This window comes from Ambystoma mexicanum, chromosome 8 (genome assembly GCF_040938575.1).
Source record: "Ambystoma mexicanum isolate Mex_15411 chromosome 8, UKY_AmexF1_1, whole genome shotgun sequence".
Taxonomy (NCBI): domain Eukaryota; kingdom Metazoa; phylum Chordata; class Amphibia; order Caudata; family Ambystomatidae; genus Ambystoma; species Ambystoma mexicanum.
Window position 1 is genome coordinate 153782960 of NC_090929.1, and position 22986 is coordinate 153805945.

Consider the following 22986-nt stretch of genomic DNA (forward strand, 5'->3'; position numbering starts at 1 on the left):
AAACCACCATGAATGAGGTACACAAAGGAAATTGGTCTCCAGTTCCTGATTTTATCAGCCTAAATGTATGCCAGATTATTAACTGTAGGTAACCATAAAAAAACACTTGTCTAGCTTATTAAAACAATGTCTGAGACATTGCATGCTTTGTCTGTGCCACAGTAAAAGCTACCCTTCCAAACCCTTCTTTATCTGGAGCCATGGACTATTAAGTACTGTTCAAAAAAGTCGAGAATGGAACCTTCTAGCGTATTTGGGGATTTTACCGTTCGTCACAGTCACTGGCAATGGCAGTGAAATGGGGTTTCCTTACAGGACACGGACATGGAAACAGTGACCCACTTCATTTTCTTTTGTTCTTTATATTCTAAGGAAAGACGCTGCTTTATGGTACTGCTGTCAAAAGCAAAGGTCCTTTTACAGTGTAGACCAGCAATGATGTCCTTACTCATGCTTAATGTTGCGCATACATGCTTTGCTGTTGGGTGGTTTTTATCTAATATCCTTCATAAAGGCGCTATGAAAATTGAGGAGCTAGATTTAAAGCACGGCGGGCAAACGTTTTTGTGTCCTGATGTTTAGCGCTTAACTCTGTAGAGTGAATGGTTTGGAATTTATGGCAGGAAATGTATGGGTTCTATTCTTGAATTTATTTTATTTGTGTATTTTCTTTGCATTGTGAACTTTTAAAGAGTGATAGGGCTAGGGGATATCTCTGGGGCAATGCTTTTGTCTTGAAAGAAAGACAATGCACAGTAACACAGGTTCAAACCCCAGCCCGCGCTTAGAGACTGGTCTCTGGTATTAAACGTGCAATAAAACATTAGTTAATTAATATCAAAAATAGCGACACTGATTCAATAAAATGAATACTTTTTTAGTATGATCAAAAAAGATTTTGGTTGACAAGGCACTGTTATCGATATCTTGATTCCATCCCTCTTTGATGTATGCACACAGACTTCCCTGAATTGAAGCAGTCTTGTAATCAAGTGGTGGTTGGCTTGTGGTTGGCTAAGGCTTGTTAGGGAGAACTCCCAGGCAAGCAGGGTGGGCTGCTAGTTGTTTGTGGGCTCCGAACTCATGGAAGGCCTAACTCCTTCCCCTTTCCCAAACGGAACGCAAGTCCAGGCAGGCAGCAAAATTCAACTGTGGTTTATTATAGCCAACAAACCATCAGGGATAAGCACACGTATAGAAGTACAGGGACACTCTCAGTGAACAATGGCTCGCAGGCCCGTTTTTAGGTGAATCTACATCACAATGACATGACAACCTGGGCCCGTCTCCAGCAAACCTATCGCCGGACACAATTGGGTGTTGAGTGGTAGTTCCCTTATAGCAGTTTAGCAGAGCCTATAGAGGTTATCTAACTGGCTGTACCATGTCAGGTCTCATGTCTGGATCGGCCCCGAAAAGTGTTACTTCTAAATTGTTTCAATATGTGGACTCACTGCTTGGTTGGTGGCCCCCTGTTACCCACCCGTACGGTCATGAATTGTGATTGGTTGAGCTGCTCGCCCCACAGGCCTGGGATCCAAGTTGGTTCTCAGCTCGGAGTGTACCTGTTCAAGATAACATGTGCAACTATGTGTCGAAGTTATACTTGGGTGTGAACCACCTCTGCCTATGAGAGTGCTCCTTTCCCATCATGTAACTTCAGCTTTGGTTGTAACACTTTGTTACCAGCCGCTGTCCAGCTTGTGGGATCTCTGCTCTTCTGAGCCATCAATTCTTGGCTTGTCGTCAGCTCGGCCGGACCACGTGTTCAGAGACTGCGTATGTGGGCTTCTGTGCTCTGAATTAGTTTGTATTTAGGTGGATTATTCAGGTCTGTCTTGCCAGTGTTACTGTTGCCGGTGTTACTTCAGGTCAGGAGAAAGAATGTCATCTGAAATTGGCGAGGGTCCTATTCCACACATGGCAGCTCGTTAGTTCGCTCTGTATTCAACTTAGATTCAGCTTTGTGAGCTCGTTGTGGCCTACTGTGACTTCCCGAGCCATAGTCTGGGTTCTACTGTATGTGCATTTCCATAGTATCCATAGGTTAGTGGACCCCAGTGCTGCTGGGTCCCTCGAGTGTTCCTGTTCTCAATAAGGTTATTTGCATGTAAGCAATTGCAAGCATGTACACAATCTCTTCCTTGCTTCTTGTGGCTTCTACGTTGCTGCGGCAAACTAATGACAAAATAATAAACGTGCAGGCAGTATGTATTTGCTACTGTCCTGTAACTAATAGAACTGTACGCCTTCGGTTCTTTGTGTATTTGGGTGCGTGATTGTGTCTTGATGTGCGGATGACACGTGTGCTTCATGTCTAGTGCTACTATGTCGTGTTGCCTCTAATGGCTAGATGCGTGGATTTTTGGCACTTCAGTCAAGACTGTCGATGGAGTTGACTTTAGTCCCGTCCTGCGGGGTCTCATCCACCCTGCGTAATGTTTGCACTGCTCTAGGGTGGTAAGGTTGGCTGAGAGGGTATTTTTCATTGTACTTATCCATCGGAGGTGCAGTAGGGGTTGGTGAGGGTGTGTGCGATCCGCGGCCATATTGTCTTTGGTTCTTCTTCCAGTTCGAGTGTTACAGGGCCTGATTTCGACCTTCCCTCTTCAGGCTAAATCACCCCTGTGCAACTCCATGGAAGACTGTGGCTCCTGCCATTGGAATCACATAACTGATGGACTGGCATGGCACCAGGGGCCATCAGCGACCTTTCTGTAAATGGATCAGTACCTTTTGCAAGACATCCCTGACTATGTATCGCCTCTGAAGGGCATGTGCCCCCCTCTCTAGTAAGAGAGAAAAGGTTTCTGTGGTCTTAAACTCCTTACTTGCGACCACTCATAGTTGACAAAGGGGTTATCTGTAAACAAATGTATCTTGCCTGTCTGGGCCCATTGGAATGTTTCCTCAGGTGGGATGCTGCATGAACAGAGCAAAAGGAATACTAAAATTCAAGGCGTGTGCCCCTTTTCTACAAGTAGAGTTGCCAAAAGGCAACCTCCCATCGTAGCTGTTCACTGTGGCATGGCTCCCTTAGTCTATCCTACAAGAGCATGATTAAATGTAGTTATGCATTCTTACTATTCAGATGGTAAATTCAGATAGACAAAAATGGCTTGGAACATATTGCACTATAGATTCCACATAAATCGGTGTGCTCTGGCCAAGTGAGATATGAGGTGGGTGAATCCCAATCCAGTAGTGATGTTTCGATTTGAAACTACAAAATAAACTTGTACAAATCATGATATAGAGGAGCAGGTGGATGCTTCTTCTCTAGTCCCGGCCCCTCACCACCGTATTATTGGAGTAGCATACGATGAGTTACAATTGGGAACCCATGAACGAGTTTATGCAACATGTCCATACCGCGTTGATTGTATGAAAGACGATATACACTCAGACAGCCATTCAGAAGACACCCTCATGTTGAGACAGTCGAAGTAAGTCACCAAGAAGTATGCCCACTGCCAAAGTGCAAGAATACGGCTATTGGAATCATGGTTCAATGCTAAGTAAAAATCTGATCACAACAGAATGATGTCATGAAGAAGATATATAAACCTATGTTGAAATAATATGAAAATACTTAAGACTGACGATGTAACTGAAGCAGGAAGAGAAACATGTACCTAAAAATGAAGCCAGCGTGCAAATTAGAAGATGAAGTAACATGCTGACCAATAACTGTAAAAAATGCTGTAACACAAGGTAGAAAAAGCATATAGAAGCTTGCTAAAAAGTTGGATATGCATAACGTTTAGGACGTCCATTGGAAGAAAATGGATGATGGCCTGTGTTAAAGAATAAACCCAGCTACCTCAAAAACCGAGCCCAGCATTGCAAATTATTGAATTAATGAAGAAGCTGTTTTCATGTACAGAATAAGGGAGTGCGTTGGCCCGAAGTCAAGGAAGCTATTTCAAGAGATGGGTGCAAGGCACGAAGGGAGTCGAATGAACAGACCATGTGCGTAAGAAATATTTCTGCTAAGATTGGGAGGGACAAGGATATTTGCAGATACCAAGTGTTGGACAACCACGAAGACAAAAGCCTATGTGAGGTGGAGTGAGCAAGTCTCTAAAGGCCAGAAGGGGAAATGACACCCTCTTTAATGAAATCAAATAACAGTAATTTGGTGAAAAGGGCTGCACGTATAGCATATATCTTCACATCACCTCACCAGGGGTGAAGTTAATGCTACTGGACGCTGCTGAGAGCCTGCTAATGTTAGGATCTACCTGAGGGAAACCAAATCAAAAGAGCGTGATCCCGAGGGGAATGGATCCCAGCGAAGAAATTATCTCCGTCGATCTCCACCTCAAGAGTGTGTGATATCAAATCATAAAGATCTGGGAAAAGCGAGAGCAAAGGAAATCAATCGAAGAAGGTCGTTGAATGAACAATTACTACAAGACTACTGGATGACTGCAAGAGCATTTGGACAAGCAACTTCTTTCATACACAGGGTACACAGAAAGAAAGAAAGGTTGACGCTCTAAGAAACGTCTCTCGATACAATGACCATTTCAAAGATTCCAGGGACTTGTCTCGAGAGCCACATGGTCCCTTAACATCAATGAATATAACTTTCGAACAAGACCTTAGGAGCGGCAAAAAGTGAAACTACAGCTGCTACCCACCTTAAAAGTTTAAAAGGAGAAGAACAAAAGAAAATCGGCAACGCAATTAGCCATCAAAACCTATATGCCATCAACCATTGCAAGAGGAAACAACTCCAGTTTCCCAGCCAACTCAAAACATCCTCATCATGGGGTCTTGGAATACGAGAGGCTTTAGCCATTTGACAGTTCCCGGTGAAGTTAACCTGGGGACATGTGATCTATTATGTCTATAAGAGACATGGCTCATGACAAGCCCCCAACGCTAGACGGATGTGAGATTGCAGCCTCGTTAGCTGTTAAGGGTCCTAAAGGGCGCCCTACATCAGGTCTAATAACAGCTATACGCTCGGGTAGTGAATTACATCTGCAAAAGATGATATTCTCAAACAACTTTATACAAGCCTCCCTGGTTTCCTGGCAGCAGCCAAAGTCCCCGGATATAAACAGAGGGGAGGAAACAATTCTGGTAGTTAACACCTATTGGAACCCCAAAGTTCAACAGAACGTTCCTAAGAATGATGGAATTAGTAATTGATGAGGCCCATGACAACCATGAAGTTGACCACATAATAATATGTGTGGACCTTAATGTGACATGTCCAGGTACTGGAGAACAAAAGAAAACCACAGAGAGAGCATCAAAACCAACAGCATCGGCTGAGAAAGGCTCCCAGTGGTCAGTATTAATGGAATCAAGAGACCTCTCCAACCTACACTCAATAAATGACGTAAGCAAGCCTTATATACCAACTTGGGAACGTGCTGGCAGGAGAGCTACAATAGACCACATATATGTATCAAGAGAATTGTTCTCCTTTGTAACCACATTCGAAGTGGAAAGGACTTTACAAAGTGATCACAACTTGCTGATTGCCTATGGAAAGCCTCAAAAACCTTAAAGACAATATGACGATTCACATGGAAGCCTGTTATCATGGTACTCGCTTAAGATTGACTAAAACGTCGTTAACAGAGATAACCAACCAATATCCGGGAATTATTAAACCTGAAGGGAAGGTATTTGGGCATATTAGGAGTTGAATATCGTCCATTGCTACTTCCTTATCAAACTGAACGGCAGATTTGAAACAACTCGTTAAAATCAATTAATGCAAAAATAGCGATTAAGTCATATAAAACTTGGTTAACAAACTACCGGATAACACAGTACCAAGTAGACTCCGAAAAAAATGCTCCGCGCAGTATGTGGAAGAATACCTAAAGACGTCTGGTCATTAATAAAATTTACATCACAAAGTATTGGTGACTCCGTACAAAATAACATAGGTGAGCAGAGATGGGTGGAGTACTTCACAGACCTGTTCTAAAAACCAACAGGGGAACATCGTCTCCATCAAAATCAAGTACCAACATCTTGGGACATCCAATATGATGCATAGTCAGTCAAAGGGAAAATAGCAAAATGAAGCAGTTCGAGAGCTCCCGGTCCTGATGGGATCTCTAACAGCGATCTGAAAAGTCATCCGGAAGTGTGGACCCAATTCATCAGTGAAGTAATTAAAAAGTGTGTACAAACAGAGTCAATTCCAGCGTCTTGGCGGACCGCAAATGGTGTCCCAATTTTCATCAAAGGGCATAAAAGAAAAACCTAAAAACTATCATCCCATAGTTCCATTGGACGCCATTGGTAAACTTTTTGGTTCCCTAATACTGTATACATTTCAGATATGGGCAAAGACGGCCGACTGCACGGACCCTTTTCAATCGGGCTTCGTCAAAAACATAGGTACAACAGCTAACATCTTTCTGTTAAGTACACTGAAGGCAAAGATAATGAAGGGAAGACCTAGAGTCTTCATCGCATTTGTTGACCTGGTCCAGGCCTTCGACCAGGTCAACCGCGAAAAGCTATGACTAAAACTGGAAAAATTGAATTGTCTGAATTCAGTCACGGAACCTATTAAATCCCTATATTCTGAGACATCCATGAGAGTGAGACTCAGTGGTGCAGGTAATCGGTCTGAGGAGATCAAAACCTCAAGAGGGGTTAAACAAGGTTGCCCCTTGGCACCAGCCCTATATAATTCAAATATAGGAGATTTCAAGGACCAAGAAAAAAACCCGAGATCCTTCGCTCCAACGATAGGCGAAGAAAAAGTCACACGCCTCCTATATGCCAATGACATCATTTTACTAGATCAGACCGCAATTGGTCGCCAACGACAGTTAAATGACTTGTCTGCTTACATCAAGGAAAACGATCTGCAACTCAACAAAAACAAAAACAAAATTATTTCCTTTGAAAAAACATCCAAGCGTTCAGAAAAACAACAATGGAACCTGGACGGGGTTCAGCTAGAAAAAGTACACAAATTTAAATACTTGGGCATAATACTTAACAGCAGTCCTGTTGAAATCCCAGTGCAGACAACTCTTTACGCAAAGGTTAAGCTTTTGACATCACAAACAAATGCAGTAGACAAAAAATGTGGTTGTTTTTCAATTATCCCAATTATAAATGTTCACAAAGCCAAAGTGGTACCAGCATTGATTTAAGGAGCCGAGGCTATGACTAACATCCCAGAGACAATCTGGCAGAAATCAGAAGGCCATTTTTGGTGGAAAGTATTGGAATTACCATCATCAACTCCAATAGCCTCCATCCTGCGTGAATTGAGTCTGGTCTCACTCAAAGCGATGGTTGACCAAAACGGTCTGATGTTATATAGGAAGGTTTGACTTGTTTCTCGCCCTAAAATTCTGGACATCAAATACAGAGAAATTGAGGGTGGGAAAAACCAAATGCTAAAACATTGGTTGAATAAGAATAAAAGTCTCTCGGGTGAAATTGGTAGTTCAGAAGAGCAACTTGAGCGAAACCCCATCAAAGTAAAAAAAATGATTGGAAACAATGGACTAGATGAAAACCTTAGAAATAGCGTCTAAGAATAAGTTAACTACGCATGTTCTGACAACCACACAAAAAGTAAATCAAGTGATGGGATATTTAGCGAAATTTGTAAACAGAATATTGCAGGCAACGTTTCACCAGCCCGACTGAACCTCCTAAAAACGTTTTTTGCCACCAGGGGGAAATCCAGCACTAACAATTGTTGATACTGTAACATAAAAGATTGGGTGGAAACAGTCAGCCATTTACTATTGTCATGTGCAGGAACAACAAAGGCAAGAAACACCTAGCTGGCTCATCACCTCAAGGCCCTATTGATCTATGAGGAAAAGGACTGGTGGCCTCGCGTGATGAGCGGCAACAAAACATATTTGGTGATAGCCGCAGCATTGTTTTTTCAGAATATCGATCTGGAACACGCAAAAGTCACAAGATGAAATAAAGGGGAGTTTAAAAAGAAGGAAAAACTTTAACCAGGGCTCACTCCACTACCATATTTTATGGATTCCTTCTTTTGATTTGGACCTAGATGTGGGGAATTATAGATACGAAGTAACTGAGTAACCTGGGAATTCACAAACACAGAAGTTTATAATTATCTTACAAACTGTTGGGTTTTAGAAGAATTCATCTTCATCTTGTACAAATTGTGAAAACAATGAAATCAAGTAATAAAAAAAAGCAGTGATTGAGAGGCTAAAATGGACAAAATCATGGTCTCCTAACACGTGATGATGAACTCAAAACAAAGACTATTCATTAAAGTTTGAGCTAATATAGTGGTGTTCTCACACTCCCTCGAATGTCCCAGTACAGTGGACAGACTACAAAGTCAACTACAAACGATAGACCTTGACTAAGGATCAGGTCGATGAAATGCGATGGACTAATTGGGAAAACTAGAGAACCAGTGATGCAGCTTGAACCCCTATGTTTCGTTCTGATCACTTGCTGCTAATGAACCGAAAGTCCAAGGTTGGATAGGGTTGCCAACCAATCAAAAGGCTTGCCACGCACTTTCATACACAATGTTGCAGTTATTAGCCCACTGCCATATCCTCTGCTATAATCAGTATGCGACGTACATAGAAGTAGCTCAGGGCATGTCCTACAGACAAGGGGCAGCCAATGAGATATTAACCCTTACACAATTCTATAAGTATATATGTTCCCCTAATCCAATCCCCTCCAGAGATAGGTTTTATGAAATGCCATGTAGGATGACGTCATAAATGACATATGTGAAAGTATATAAACTCTGTACAAGCAAAATTATGTGTGAACATTGGGCATCTACTTTGATAGCTGTCATATCGTCCTGCTTTCTTTCATTCAGATTAAAGCAGTATTTTACCATCTGTCCGGTTACTTGGTCGCTAGCATTACTCCTCCTCTATTCTCACTTTTTACTTATTTACGTGTAGATTTCCTTTGGGGCCCAACCCCAGCATGGAACTGCACCACCTTCATGCTGCCTTCCTAGACATTCCTGTTCTGGGGTCTTCTGGGATACAACGGACAGGCTTAGAAAGAGGTAGAACCTGTTAGGACAGTTTTTCTAAAGTCCTACCCAGACTTCATAAAAACCATATCTGAGGCACACACACTTCACTCTTAGTATAAGGGCACCTGAGAATGTTTTGGTTGCATGGACCGAGCAGCCAGGCCTATCTTCGGATGGAGAGAGGGCTATAGCTTTGTACAAAGAAACTACATATGGTCCAAAGTAACACTGAAACACGATGTGTTGTAAAAATAAAGGGTTTATTTAAATACAAGTAGGCCAAGATAAATCTTAGGGAAATAAGTACTATAACATATCATATAAACACAATTATAAAAAAAACCTCAGTACTTATGGTTCACAAACCAAAGTATAACCTTGTTTAGAGCACAATCAGTAGTCAAGGTGAGTCAATCATACAACACATTCAGAATGGCAGTCAGCTATTCTTGAGGAGTAAAACTAGGTTATATATACTTTTAGAATACAATCAGTAATTCAGGAGTAGTAGACCCTGTCGGTCATGCAGTGACACTCCACTGCAGAAATCACTTAATAAACCAACCCAGTTACAAATATAAACCTTGTAACAAATATTACATTGTAGAACACAGTTCAGAGCTAGTAAAGCAACTCATACTCTTTGGAGGGGTCTCAAGCTAGTTAATGATAAGTATGAACACTCAATAACTATTTTAAAAGCATTCACGGAAAGTAAAACCCAATTACACTTTAAGAAAGACACAATGGCCCTCATTACGACCCTTGCGGAATTCGGAAACCGATGGCGGAAATGCAATACCGCCATCGAATAGCGCTCGGTGCGACTATGACCCGTCACCGCAAAGTACGAAGCCATTAGCGACACCGTAGTGAACGCCAACGCTAACTGCACCAAGCACGCGCGCGCGCGCCATGCCAAACCGTAAATACCACCATGGCGCAAGGGTACGCTAATTCCGACCCTAGCGGACATGTACCTAACGCCATCAAGCATGGCGGAATGTACCATTCCGCCATGGTGAGAAGTACGGCATCGCGAATCAACCGTAAACGGCCCCACTGAGTGCCTGTACACCGCTCCCTGCCCACAAAGTACAACTCCCCGTAGCTGCAATGAAGTCACAATGCAACCAGTGAAATGCACAAGTCACCCATGCATGCCAACGAACAAAAGAAACACAACAGGGGCCAATGGGAGCAGCAGGGCACAGATGGCACGAATACAGAAGCCATCCCAATGGACATGACCACAGTCCCCCACCAAGAAACGCACGCAAACACAGGCACCTGTGACCAGCAATATTCCGAGAATCACATCATTCCACCAGTCCACCTGGCTGACCGGCATCTGTTACACAAAACCCAATCCCCCGCCCCTGAGCATGACAACATTCAAACAGTCATATTGGCAGCCCCCATCCCTGACCTCACGGGCTTCGTAGGCAAACGCGCCCAGTACAGTACCACGCAACTAAACTCCGAAGCTGGAACCCAATGCAGATCTCCTCACAATACATCGCCCCCCAAATAGGCATATGCCACATCACTTGCAAAGAAGAACGCTACACGGGCCAAATCAGAATAGAAATTTAATGCACATCAAAATCACCAAGCCCATACAGCCATCAGGCCATGAACTCCAAAACACTTTGCACCATTGTGGGCTGCATCCGCAAGAAATGACCAGCCACTACTTGTGTGACGCCCTGTTCCCTCATGGTACACAGAGCCACATTCACGTACGAAAAGGCAACATGGAAGCGCACACAACCGCAGGGCCGTCCCAATGGGGAGGCACTAGTCCAGCTGAAAGGCCGAAATGTTGCTCCGAGCCACCAGTACTGCGTAAGGGCATGTGGCCCATTGGCGATCGTCCCATAAGATCGTAATGCTGCTCCACTGATTAACACGAAGCAGCAGGTGTCGGGAGTAAAACCCATCTGCAGGAGTGGCATACAGATGGCAGTGGCAAAAGGGGAGGAGATACCTGTCAACCAAAAGAAAAGAAAAAGAACAGAATGGCCATCAGAACTACATTCGAACAACTCACTTCAATGATCACACTAAATCCACAGCCATATGCATGCTAGCCCACTCCAAAGGATCATCACCACCCCAAAACCACTTGCGACTCATAACCATCTATATCGAGGTGCAAACACCATCACAAACGAGTGTACCTGTGCATGCGTCTGTCAAAACAGAATCCATCAGATGGGAATGTTAACGTGCATGGACACAAGTGTCTGAGGGCGCGTCGAGACAGGGAGGGCTCAACAAGGCCAGATAGACGATGGTCCCACTATGGCAGCCCTGCATCACATAGCGTAGGGGAGGCGGATAGATCCCAAGAAGCCCTGTACATGGCAAACTCTGTCTCAAATCACCTGCCCATGCATCCATTCATCATTCCCTCATCCCGGGATTAAAACGCCTGAATATTTACTCACATAACATTAGAAATATCCATTGAGCCTGTGCGTTATGCAGCCTGCAAAATCCACAGTGCCCCAGCCCGTAATTCCAGTGTAGTGAAGTAACATGTATTTGGGAACGTCCGGCCTCATCGCCCACGTCGCTATTGCGCATCCCAAACTATTCATATCAATCATTGCATCCTCGCCATGGCCCCTGTCTCAAGGACATTGAACAATAGTACGTTATATTTGCAGTCAGACCTGTGGGCATTTCCTCGCCGCTAGCTGAAAACCGAAAGCGCCGCCCTTCGAATTCCTCATTTGCAACATCACGTCGAAGAGGCATCTGTGGCCGTTTGAAATCACTAATTATTCCATCGAGTGCGGCTGTGTGTGAAAATGGCAACTGCCTTCACCCACAAATGGGACGCCCCGCCCGTCGTTGCAACTCGGTACAGTGATGCATGAGGGCCCACCGTTACTCGAGTACTACGTTCCACTGACCCTTCACAGGTCTGTTCGCGACTGCACAGATAGTATGTGAAACAATGGGACCACAGCAGAATGAACATATCAACCAATCTTACACGGCCATCGGGTACAAATACATGATTGCAATAGCAAGATGCCATTCCCCGAATTGCAGCGTTGTGCGCGGGACGTGCTCGGCCAAAGGGGAGAGCAGTTTGCACAGGTGGAATTAATCACCACAGGTGGAGGCCATACAGCCTGAAAACACATAAATTGCACAGCCAGTCTCCTCCCACAACCACACCGAAATGCTACCGGCAGGACTCGCGATGTTGGCCCTGGGGGACCTGATAGCACTGCAAGTACTCCAACTCCAAGAAGAAGACGAACACCAACTACAACCGGCCGCACGGAGGAGACGCAGGAGGAGGAGGAGGGCAAGGCAGGGCCAGCAAGGGCCGCCAGCACAGCCACTACCACCACGCAGGCAGCCCGCAATCCCACGCCTCCGAGCACATCCGTTCAACCTCACTGATGAGCAGATCCACACCCTCTACCGCCTGGACCGGGACACCATAGCCGCCATTGTGGACATGACACAGGCTGACCTTGTCAGCATGATAGATAGCCCAACCGCCATCCCACCCCTACTGAAGGTGGTGTCTGTACTACACTTCCTGGCCACAGGCACCTACCAGCACACAGTCGGACAGTTGCATGGCATTTCTCAGCCACTGTTCTCACGGACACTATTGCAAGTGCTCGATGCCCTCCTGCAGCACGCAGACGACTACATCTCTCTACCACGCTCGGAGCAGGAAATTACCAACACAAAAGTGGGATTCCATGCACTTGCCGGCATACCGGGTTGCATTGGTGCCATCGACTGCACCCATGTGGAATTGGTCGTCCCACATGCCATGGAGGCCCAGTACCGCAACCGAAAACAATTTCATTCTCTGAATGTACAAATGGTGTGTGACTCCAACAGGATCATTACACATTGTTGTGCCCGATTCCCTGGATCAACCCATGATTCTATGGTCTTGAGGAACTCTACAATACCACGCTACATGGAGCGACACGCAGGGAACAGATCCTGGCTACTCGGTGAGTCTCATTACATGCATGATAATGTGGGGTATGTGATTCGGCAATGACCTGGCAGGAAGGGGGGGGGGGTGTGCGTACGTAGCAATGGCATTCCACATCATACGTTTCTCGTCCACATACAGGTGATGCTGGATATCCACTGAAGAGATGGCTCCTCACACCAGTCCGGAACCCACGGGACCAGCATGAGGAGGACTACAACCATGCCCACTCACGTACCCGTGTAGTCATTGAACAGGCATTCGGCCTACTGAAGGGTCGTTTCCGCTGCCTCAGCAGGTCTGGCGGGGCACTCCTGTACCGCCATGTGAAGGTTGCAAAGATGGTGATGGCATGTGTCATGCTCCACAACATGTGCGTACGTAGAAATGTGCCCATGCCCCCTGACGCAGAACTGCAAGCACCTGATGATGGTCATGATGAGGGTGGGGATGTGGCAGCACCTCAAGGAGTCTGCGAGGCACCGGAGGGCCGTGACATTCGTCAGCATCTCATTGATGTATGCTTCTAGCACTCACACCTGGTGGCTGATACATGGACACGGGACTCGTGGCACTGTGTGTGTCCGGGACATGCACAATATGGACTGTACGCCTATGATGGCCTAGTACACAAAGATCAATGTCCACACATCTCATTGGTTGATCGTGCACTGTTTATGGCATATGTGATATCATGTTGTACACCCTATCGACCCGCCACCCAAGTGAGCCCAACACACCCCCTCCACCCTCCTACCTCCCCCCCCGAACACCAGTGTCCAAAGATGCTCATTGTCAGTGGGCAGTCGCTATTGCAAGCCCCCTCTGCGGGTATCAGGGGCACCCCTGCCTGTGGAGCGCAGGTTCCTCCCAGATCTACGTTGGGGGCTGCCCTGGACGGAACTTGCAACGGATGATGTCTCTGCCTGCTCACGTCCATGCATGTCCCTAAGGGTTTGCGAGAGCTCAGTGAGCACACGGCGCACTGCGGCAAGTTCGGCACATACGTCCTTGGACGTCGCATGCAGTTCCCCCCTCAGGCTCTCGGTGCATCTCTCCATTTGGACTCCCAGGCTCTCGGTGCTACTCTCCATTTGTGCCCTTAGTGTCTCTGTACCTCTCTCCATTTCTGCCCTAAGTGTCTCAGTTGATGTTTCTATGTCTGCCTTAGTGCCCCCACATTCATCGGCATGGTCCTTGAGGAGCGTGGCCAGTTGCTGCTGTTGCACGATTAACTGGTCGAGGGACTGTTGCCTCTGCTGGGCCATGGCCATTTGCGGGGGTGTCACAGAGGGGCTGTTGTCCTCATGTTGCCTTGCCACAGGGCTTGTGGGGGATGGCCAGTCGTCGTCTTGTGGGTGCCCCTGCGTGGTATCCTCATGTTGTACGGGATGGGACAGACAGGGGGATTGGGACAGGTCATGGATGGATCTGACTTCGACATCCCCGTCTTCTGTGTCGGAGCATGCTGCCATCAATGGGGTGTCACCTATGGTGCTGCTGCCACCAGAGGCAGTGCCTTCTGTGGCATCCGTTGGGGGGACCTGTGGTGGTGGTGTTGTGGGCATGCTGGCTGCTGGGGTGCCTGTTGATGTTCCCTCCTCTGTGCTGCCACCTGATTTGTGCTGCTGCCGTGTCTTGATGCGTGCAGCTGAGGTGGAGGGTCTTTGGCCGTTGGTCTTGGCCCTCTTTGCAGATGTGCTGGTAGGGGTGTCCTGAAGCTCGTCGTTTGGATCGGACCCTGTGGTGGAGTAAAGGAGGGCGAGGGTTATTGATGGGTCTGTGGGAATTGGAATGGCATTGTATCACATGCATTGGGGTGGTACCTGAGGGTGATTTGGGTCGGGGCCTTGGAGGTGCTTTCATTTGTGTGTGGAGTGAGGGTGCAGTTGTTTGGCAGCCTGCAGTTAGGGTGTGCCTGCTGCACGTGTAGTGCGTGTTTTAGGGGTTTTTAATTATTTATGTATTTATTGTGGGTTTTAACGTGCGCTATCAGGCCGATGTGTGTGGACGTTCTCCTGGACATGTGTTTCTGTTGCACTATGTGGACGCATGGTACTTCGCATGGATGGACTTTGTGGATTTGGCATTGTTTTATTTGGCCCACCTACCTGAATCTTCGGATGTCTGCACTCCTTTCTCCATCCCTCCGACTCCCTCTATGCTCTCCATTCCGATGGTGGAGGCACAGATTTCTTCCCAGGGGGTCAACTTGATGGGTGATTCAGGACCTCCCCCGGTGGCTGTGGCAATGTTGCGGTTGGCAGAGAGTATGCTGCGGACGCGTATCCGCAGGTCGTCCCATCGCTTGCGGCATTGCTGTGGGGTGCGGGGTGCGGTCCCCACCGCACTTACCCGCTGTGCCACCAGAGCCCATATGGCCTTCTTGTTTGCAAGTGCCGTCCTGGTCATTTGCGTGCAGAAGACGACGGCAGCATTCTCCTGGAGGGTCTCTGTAAGCACGGTGAGTTCCTCACGGGAGAAGTGGACCTGCCGCTTGCGGTCGCACGCTTTCTTCGCTACTTTTCCCATTTTTCTTGGTTTCGCTAGGGTGGATGTCGGGTTGGGGTGTGTCTCAGGGTAGTGTTTTTAGTGGTTGTGTGGTTTTAGTGGTTTTATAGGTGTACGGCGGGATGTTTCCCGTTCCGGGCCCATGTTTTAACTTCCGTTTCCGTATATTTCCGGTCACCGTACTTTCCGGTAGGCGCACACTGCGGTGTCCGCTGTGATGGGTGGCGGTATTGCACCTAGTGCGCCGTACGGCGGCGGTGTGGGCCGTTTTGGGGTCATTTCCGCCATCGCGGACTTTGCACTTCCGCCATGCCGTGGTGCTCGTGCCCGATGGGTCGGAATGGGCCGCACTTTGCTCCTTCGTGCAATGGCGGAAACGCTATTTACGCTGTGGCGGTCCGGTCAGTCACTTTCCGCCAGGGTCGTAATGAGGGCCAATGTATTTCAAGGTTAGTTATTCAACCTATGAATATTTTAGAAATGCTCTAAGCAGTTTCAGGGAAAGCACAACCCAGTGTTACAAGTTTAGAAGAGCAGCAGTTATTCAAGGTAAGTAAGGAACGATATACTTTTAAGAGGGGCTACAAGCAACTCATATGACAAGTATTAACTTCAAAACTGTTTTAGATCTGTATAAAGCAGATCAGGGAAAGCAAAACCCAAGGGTACACTTCTGACAATCTGTTATTCAAGTTATGTAAACCCTAGTGGTGCGCTTTTACACTCATTCAGTGCAGAATAATAAAACAGTACCAATACTAATTACTTTTCAGGGGGGGGGGACACCATTCAAAGCAACGTATATACTTTTTAGAGGGGAAAAAGGCAACTCAAAGATAAGTGTAAACTTAAAGAAACTTTGTAACTTCATCTTTCACAGAGATACAGTTACCACACTAACCTCTTTAGCAAGTTGGTACTTTTACACTTGTTATACTTTCAAGGCAGGATCCTTATCTTATAAAGTAATTCCGTAATCTATAGCATGAGTTTTATCAGAGGCAGAAGAGGGACCCTAGTCGTCTAGGTGTCAGCTGTAGGCAAGTCAGAACAGGTTTCAGTTGCAGGAAAGTCAACGTTCCAGAGGATATCTTTTTAACAAGTATTAGCTTCAGGGTTAGTTAAAGTGTTCAGGGACTTCACAGAAGTCTCCCTATATGTGTTCCAGTATTAGGCCTTGGCAAGTGTTATGGCCAAACTCCCAACCACACGAATCACCCACTTAGCCGTACAGCATGTACACCAAACCTAAAGCAAGTATTGCCCAAACCCACACAGTACCATAGGAGAAAAGAAGAGCTTCAGAGTGGATGCCTTCAGATTGCAGCAGCACAGGATTCAGTCCCTGGATTCTTGGTTTGGGGACGAAAGATCTGGACACTGGGTGGGAACCTGCAGCAGCAGCCATCAGAGGAGGCTTCCAGCAAAGGTTTCTTCATGGATTCTCATGGCTCTTTGGATTTGGTGCCTTTATACAGCAGCCAGGTGAAGAAAGAATGTCACCAGTCGGATTCTCTTTGCTAATCTGGTCCTGCACTCTGGTGAGGGGACTTCAAGGATTCAAAACATATCTCTGGAGATCCAGCATGAGACCACCAAAGTTTCAGTGAAGTTCAGACTTCAGAAGACCATGCACTGAACTCATACTTAAGGTCCCAGGGTATTGGCAGTAGGCAGCCCAGCAAGGTCACAGCATGCCGTGGGATGGCTCACAAAGCAGGTCTTCTTGACTCTAGTGGATCTTACCAGCCTCTGAGTAGTAGCCATTGCATTGGGGACCCGCAAGTCGATTGGAAGGAAGGGTTGCATCAGGCTCTGGTTACACAGCAGGCTCTCTGGTAGCTGGGAATCGCTACAGACGTCTTTTCTTCCTCTTTGAATTCAGCTCCAATGGTCGACTTGTCAGCAGCTTCCAGGTTCGGAGTATTTATCAGGAACGACAGCACAACTTCTGCAAACTCTCCCTGCAGTTTACATAAAGGGGTGGTCTAGCTGTCCAATCAGGACAGATAGCACCCCCATTGGGACTTGGTTCCTTTCAGGCAAGGTGAAAGACAAAGGGCTTGAGAGTTTTGGGCTCCACCCTCGCTTTATGCTTTCTCATACACTCTGGAGCCTTGGGAGGGAATACAAAGGATTTGCACTGAAGACAAATCTTCCACTGAGCTCTTTACCGACTAGAATGGCAGAGGAAGTCCTCCGCAACTACAATCAAATGAGAAATGGCAAAAAAAAGAAGAAGTCCACCATTCTAGCAGAATGGTTTCCTTCCGTACATTACTGCGGCTGATTTAAGGTTTATGGTCTTTCCATCGATGGAAATGCATCAAAATGCAAATCCATCGATGGAAATGCATCGAATGCCAATCCATCGAAATGCTATCTTTTACATGTAAAAGTGCATTTCCATCGAAACCTGTCTATTGAATATAGAAATTGACAAGTTTTGATGGATATGGACTTTTAAATGTAAAAAATAGCATTTGGATGCATTGTTTTGTAACGTTAAAATGTTACATGGAGCTGTCCAGTGCTGAAATCTTCAAAGAATTTTGGCCCTGGCCAGCTTCATGTAACGTTTCATTGTTTTTTTTATTTTTTAGGGGGTTCCCCCACCCCCAAACCCCCCAACTCCCAAGACATCCCCCTAACCCTAATCCAACCCAACTCTAACCCTAAGCCTAATTCTAACCCTTGCCCTACCCCTTACCCTAACCCTAAATCTAACCCTTGCCCTACCCCTTACCTTAACCCTTGCCCTAACCTTAACCCTTGCCCTACCCCTTACCCTAATTCTAACCCTTACCCTACCCCTTACACTAACCGTAACCCTAATTATAACCCTTGCCCTACCCCTTACCCTAAATCTAACCCTTGCCCTACACCTTACCCTAACCCTAACCCCTGTCCTAACCCTAACCCTGACCCTAACCCTTGCCCTACCACTTACCCTAATTCTGACCCTTGCCCTACTCCTTACACTAACCCTTGCCCTAACCCTAAACCTTGCCCTAACCCTTACCCTTGCCATACCCCTTACCCTAACCCTAATTATAATTTAAAAAATCCATCGAATATCTATCGAATTGTATTCAATGAAAATGCATTTCGATGGAAAGTATTTCCGTTGAATAAAATTTGATGGAAAGTATTTTCGTTGAATAAAATTCGATGGAAAGGTCTTAGATGAATTTGATTTCGATGTAAAGTCTAGATACCCTGATTTAACAGCCCTCGAGTAATAAGACTAAAAAGTCACCAAGGTAAAACCACTGCCACGTGCCATTCAAATAAGCTTGCAATTGTAACACACATGTTACCAGGTAAGTAAGAAAGGGGCTACATTGTATCCCCCAGCACTCCACATACGGTGGGGTAAGCTGGCAAACGTACATCAATGTAAAGGGGTTGGGAAACCCGCTTTACTTCTTGGGAACAGTAGTTCACCCATGAAATAATAAGAGAAATAAAAAGAAGCCACTGCATTTAAAATGCTGTGTGCTGCCATGGTACATTACAGTCAGTCCAAAATCATGGGAAATATAACTCCAATCACACACTATGGAGGGACATAAAAAGGTCACTCATAAAAATAGTAAAAGACTAGGTGAGAGGTAAAATGATTACCAAGACCAAGCAAAAGGTTCTGGGGTTGACACAGATCAGGAAGATTTATCATAAAGGTGAAAATCCTACCTAACAGAACCCAAGATGGCAGGCATGGGTCTCTGTGCAGACTCGAAGGAAACCAAAATGTTAAATAGACAGGAGAAGGACAGATCAATGGGAAGGTCTTACTACGCAGGACTGTACCTCCAGATATTCAGAGGGTCCATCCATGGACAGAGTCTTCCCATTTGGACTTGAAGTTTCCAATGTTTGCCTCCGTTGCTTGGGATTAATCTCTGTGTCATAGAATCGAAATCAGAATAGAGCATGCAACTAAGCGTTGTAAAGTCAAGGCCAAACCACCTGTGACCTCTCCCTGAATATTAAAGTTATGAACAATGGACCCTGGTTCCACGTTGAGCACTCAAAATTTGTTTTTGGTTTGCGCTTTCATAACGGTGTGTGAACTATTCTGTTTTTCCCCTAGCTTGCCAATGGCGTCGACCAGTTGATATCAGATTATAGCATTGCCGATGATGGAAGTGTCATCATTTATCTCGATGAGGTAACCATGCTCTTTCTCTTATTTGAATATCCTTGCTTTGAGGCCAGTGTACATGAATTTGCACCATAACTGACTCACCTTTGGGTTTTCTGAAATCTCGTCTTCCACTTACAGATCCCGTCACATGATTACCTCTGCGTTGCATTCAGAGTAAAGCAAGTCTTTAAAGTTGGGATGCGGAGCCCCGCCACATTCACGGTGTATGAGTACCACGTGCCAGGTAAGCCAAACACTTTTTTCAAACTTAGAGTGCACATAACAAAGATCTATGACTAACAATAGGCCTTTAAAATCACTACAGGATTTGTGATCATTTTGAGACAAATGGTTATTGATAATTGCACCACTCAAGTCTAGGATTATAATTTTTAATTGTTCTTGGGTAACACGCTTAATACCAGAGATTGGTTTCTAAGCACGGGATCGGGATTCAAATCTGTGTTGCGCTGCATTGTCTTACTTCCAAGATTAACGCGTTGCCCCTGTCCTATTCCCCCTTACCAAGGATCCTGGTGCTGGACTCCACTTCCCTTTGAGATGATTATCTGGCATGGCAGGTCATAGACTAGATGGAGTCGTGAAGTCTACTCATGTATCTTAGTATTTCTTTTCTTGGATTCTTCCTTCACTGAAAAAGGGATAGGAGATTAAATGTCTCCATGGTTATTACATGGCATTACATATATTGGAGGAGAAAACCTTGCGAGTTCTGGCCAACACTGAGTCTAAAATCAGAAAAGATGCGCTACATGTAATGATCTTAAGCCTTATTCAAGCTCTGCATCGGGAACTCGGGCTTTGTGCTATCATCTACAAACGGTACACAGCAATGATATGATCGTGGTACACAATTTCTCAGGCTGCACCAAAAGCAATCGCGGAACTCCTACAGGGAGCCAGTGGTAGTGAAAATATGACAAACCAATTCACTTTGTTGGAAGGAATCATATTTAACAGAATTAAGACAAGCATTACAATAAAATACACACTATAGGAATTTTCTCTGACCAGGGGTGGACTGGCCTATAGGGAACTCTGGAGATTTCCCGGTGGGCCTCTGCACCCTGGGCCTCTTTTGTGTGATATTTCCAAATTTTCTCATAGGAAAAGCATTGGGCTTGCTGAAAATGTGTCAAATGGGGCCACTTTGAACCTTATTTCCAGGGCCTCTTTTGGTCCCCAGTAATTAATTCCAGGGCCTCTTTTAGTTCCCAGTCCACCCCTGTCTCTGACAGCTATTCTACTTGAGAGTTACGTTTGTCCATATCACTCTTATTTATCAGCCGAATCAGCCTTTTCACCGGTTTAGGTCTACTTGGTTGAAAATATTTGACCGTTTCACATTTAACTGCATTTCTTTTGGTCGTTCTTTGGTCGAAAATGCGAGGGGGGATACCCCCTGAAAGCGCTGCCTATTCCCTTACCCCACCCCATATATATATTTAATTAAATTTGACTGAATTTTGGCCCAAAAAAGATAAAAAATATTCGGCCAAAAGTAAAAGGTCAAATGTTTTTCGAACAAGTAGGCTAATACCTTTTCACCAGCGCATCTTATCTTTATTGTAAGCATGATTTATCTCCATTGCACACCAGGCACAGCACTCAGACACACTTATTATCATTTCACCACTTGGTGGTTCCTAGTCTGTCAACAGGGGTTGAAGCCCCCGCATCTCCATGTGCTGGCCATGTCCCCAATTGTACTGTGAAGAGATGGAGTATGGTGTAGGTATACTTTCACACACACACAGTTGTTCAGACACACAACCTTCTCTATACCATCAGTGGTATAGTGCCTAACTGGTGCACCTGTGATAGTTTGGGGACCCCGGTTAGAATCTGGCGTGCCCCTCTCAACTGGACAAAGACCTCATCGACTGAGTGACCCCTAAATCAACTGGGCGCCAGGTTTCAATCTGCTCCAACTATGTCATTTTGAAAACTGTATTTATTGTTTTTATGTAACACCAGCGTTATATTGGGTGTGTTTTTATCTAGTCTCATTTTTTTGTGTGCAAGAAATAAGTGTTGTGTGCTGGGATTTATTGTTATTGATTTTTTTCAGTTGTTCCCTGGTGTTTTTTTTACAATATATGTTTTCAGCCAATATTAAAACACACAAAGAACCACACAAACCAACACTAGGGTTCATATTCATGCTTGCTCAAAAGTCATGCTGTCAGTGGTAGAAACAGGATAGCCAGGGTTCAGGAAGTTGGTGCCTTGTATCTTGGGGCAGTGTTACCTTACAGAGTCTCAGCTCCATTTCTTTGTTCCCCAATTGAGATTTGGGACTACATGGCCCAGAATGCTTGCCACATATTGGCATGTACTGCACACAAACCACATACTTAGCATGCAGAGACATTTGGAAAGGTGACCTATACTATAGACATAAACAATCTGGGTATTGTCCAATTGGATCTAATGCCAATTTGATCCACTCCTGTTTGACCGCATCTTTTTGACCTTATTCGATAGGTCAAATGGTACACTTTAATAAAAAAAATAGTTGTGGGATAAGGGAATAAGTAGAGGTGGGAGAAGTCGGGGGTGGGTGCGGGGGGGTCTCCCCCCACCTTAGGGAGGGTGCGGGGTCTCCCTCTGCAATAAGTCAAAAAGAATTAGGTAAAAGAAATTAGGTCAAAGGGGCAGTAGGTCAAGTTTTCTAGGTCAAACAAACCATATCCAACAATCTGCACTTCACAATTAATCCTCTCACAGCTCAAGTGTCTTCAGAATGGCTTTTTCTTGAATCTGCACAGAGAAATGTGCTGCTGAGCAGCACAGCATTGGCAAGGGCCCCTGCAAATTGGGAGGTATACTTGACATGTGATCAATGCTGGAAGCATCTTGTTGCTTTCGGGTCCCAGTGGAAGCCTCTGCATTGAAAGCTGATGCCTTAGAATTGGCAGAAAGTCCATAGACACCACCGAGGTGAAGAGAGGGTCTCCAAACCCCTCCGATCCTGGCCCCAATATGGCCCAGTGTCAGGGCTTTGAAGAGTCCCTGCGGTGTTCGCAGGCACTCATGGAGGGGGAAAGATGATATGTGCCTCTAGCAAGGAACTGCTGACCAATATTCAGGGCAACCCAGATAAAATAGCCATACAACTACCGAAAGTGAAAAGTGACGATACAGTGATGGAAATTAAAATCAATCTCTGGAGATGTCTTTGGTGGAAGTGGGAGGATCCCAGACTGTGTTTTGGGGATTTCAGCAGTGCACAATGAGAAATATTAAGCAGATGAAGGGTGGCAGAGCAAGACTGTCGTCCTCTGGTGGTGATGCTGATAGACCCTTGTGCTC

General features: G+C 45.6%; 1 protein-coding gene across 2 annotated transcripts in view; it reads left to right on the forward strand.

Moving 5' to 3' along the window:
• C5 (complement C5) overlaps window positions 1–22986 on the forward strand; it is a 478994-nt gene that overhangs the window by 383359 nt on the left and 72649 nt on the right. For both annotated transcript variants that reach the window (XM_069609527.1, XM_069609526.1), the window contains exons 35-36: window positions 19597–19674; window positions 19789–19894. In XM_069609527.1, the coding sequence (XP_069465628.1) occupies window positions 19597–19674; window positions 19789–19894 (184 nt within the window). The remainder of the gene's footprint in view (window positions 1–19596; window positions 19675–19788; window positions 19895–22986) is intronic.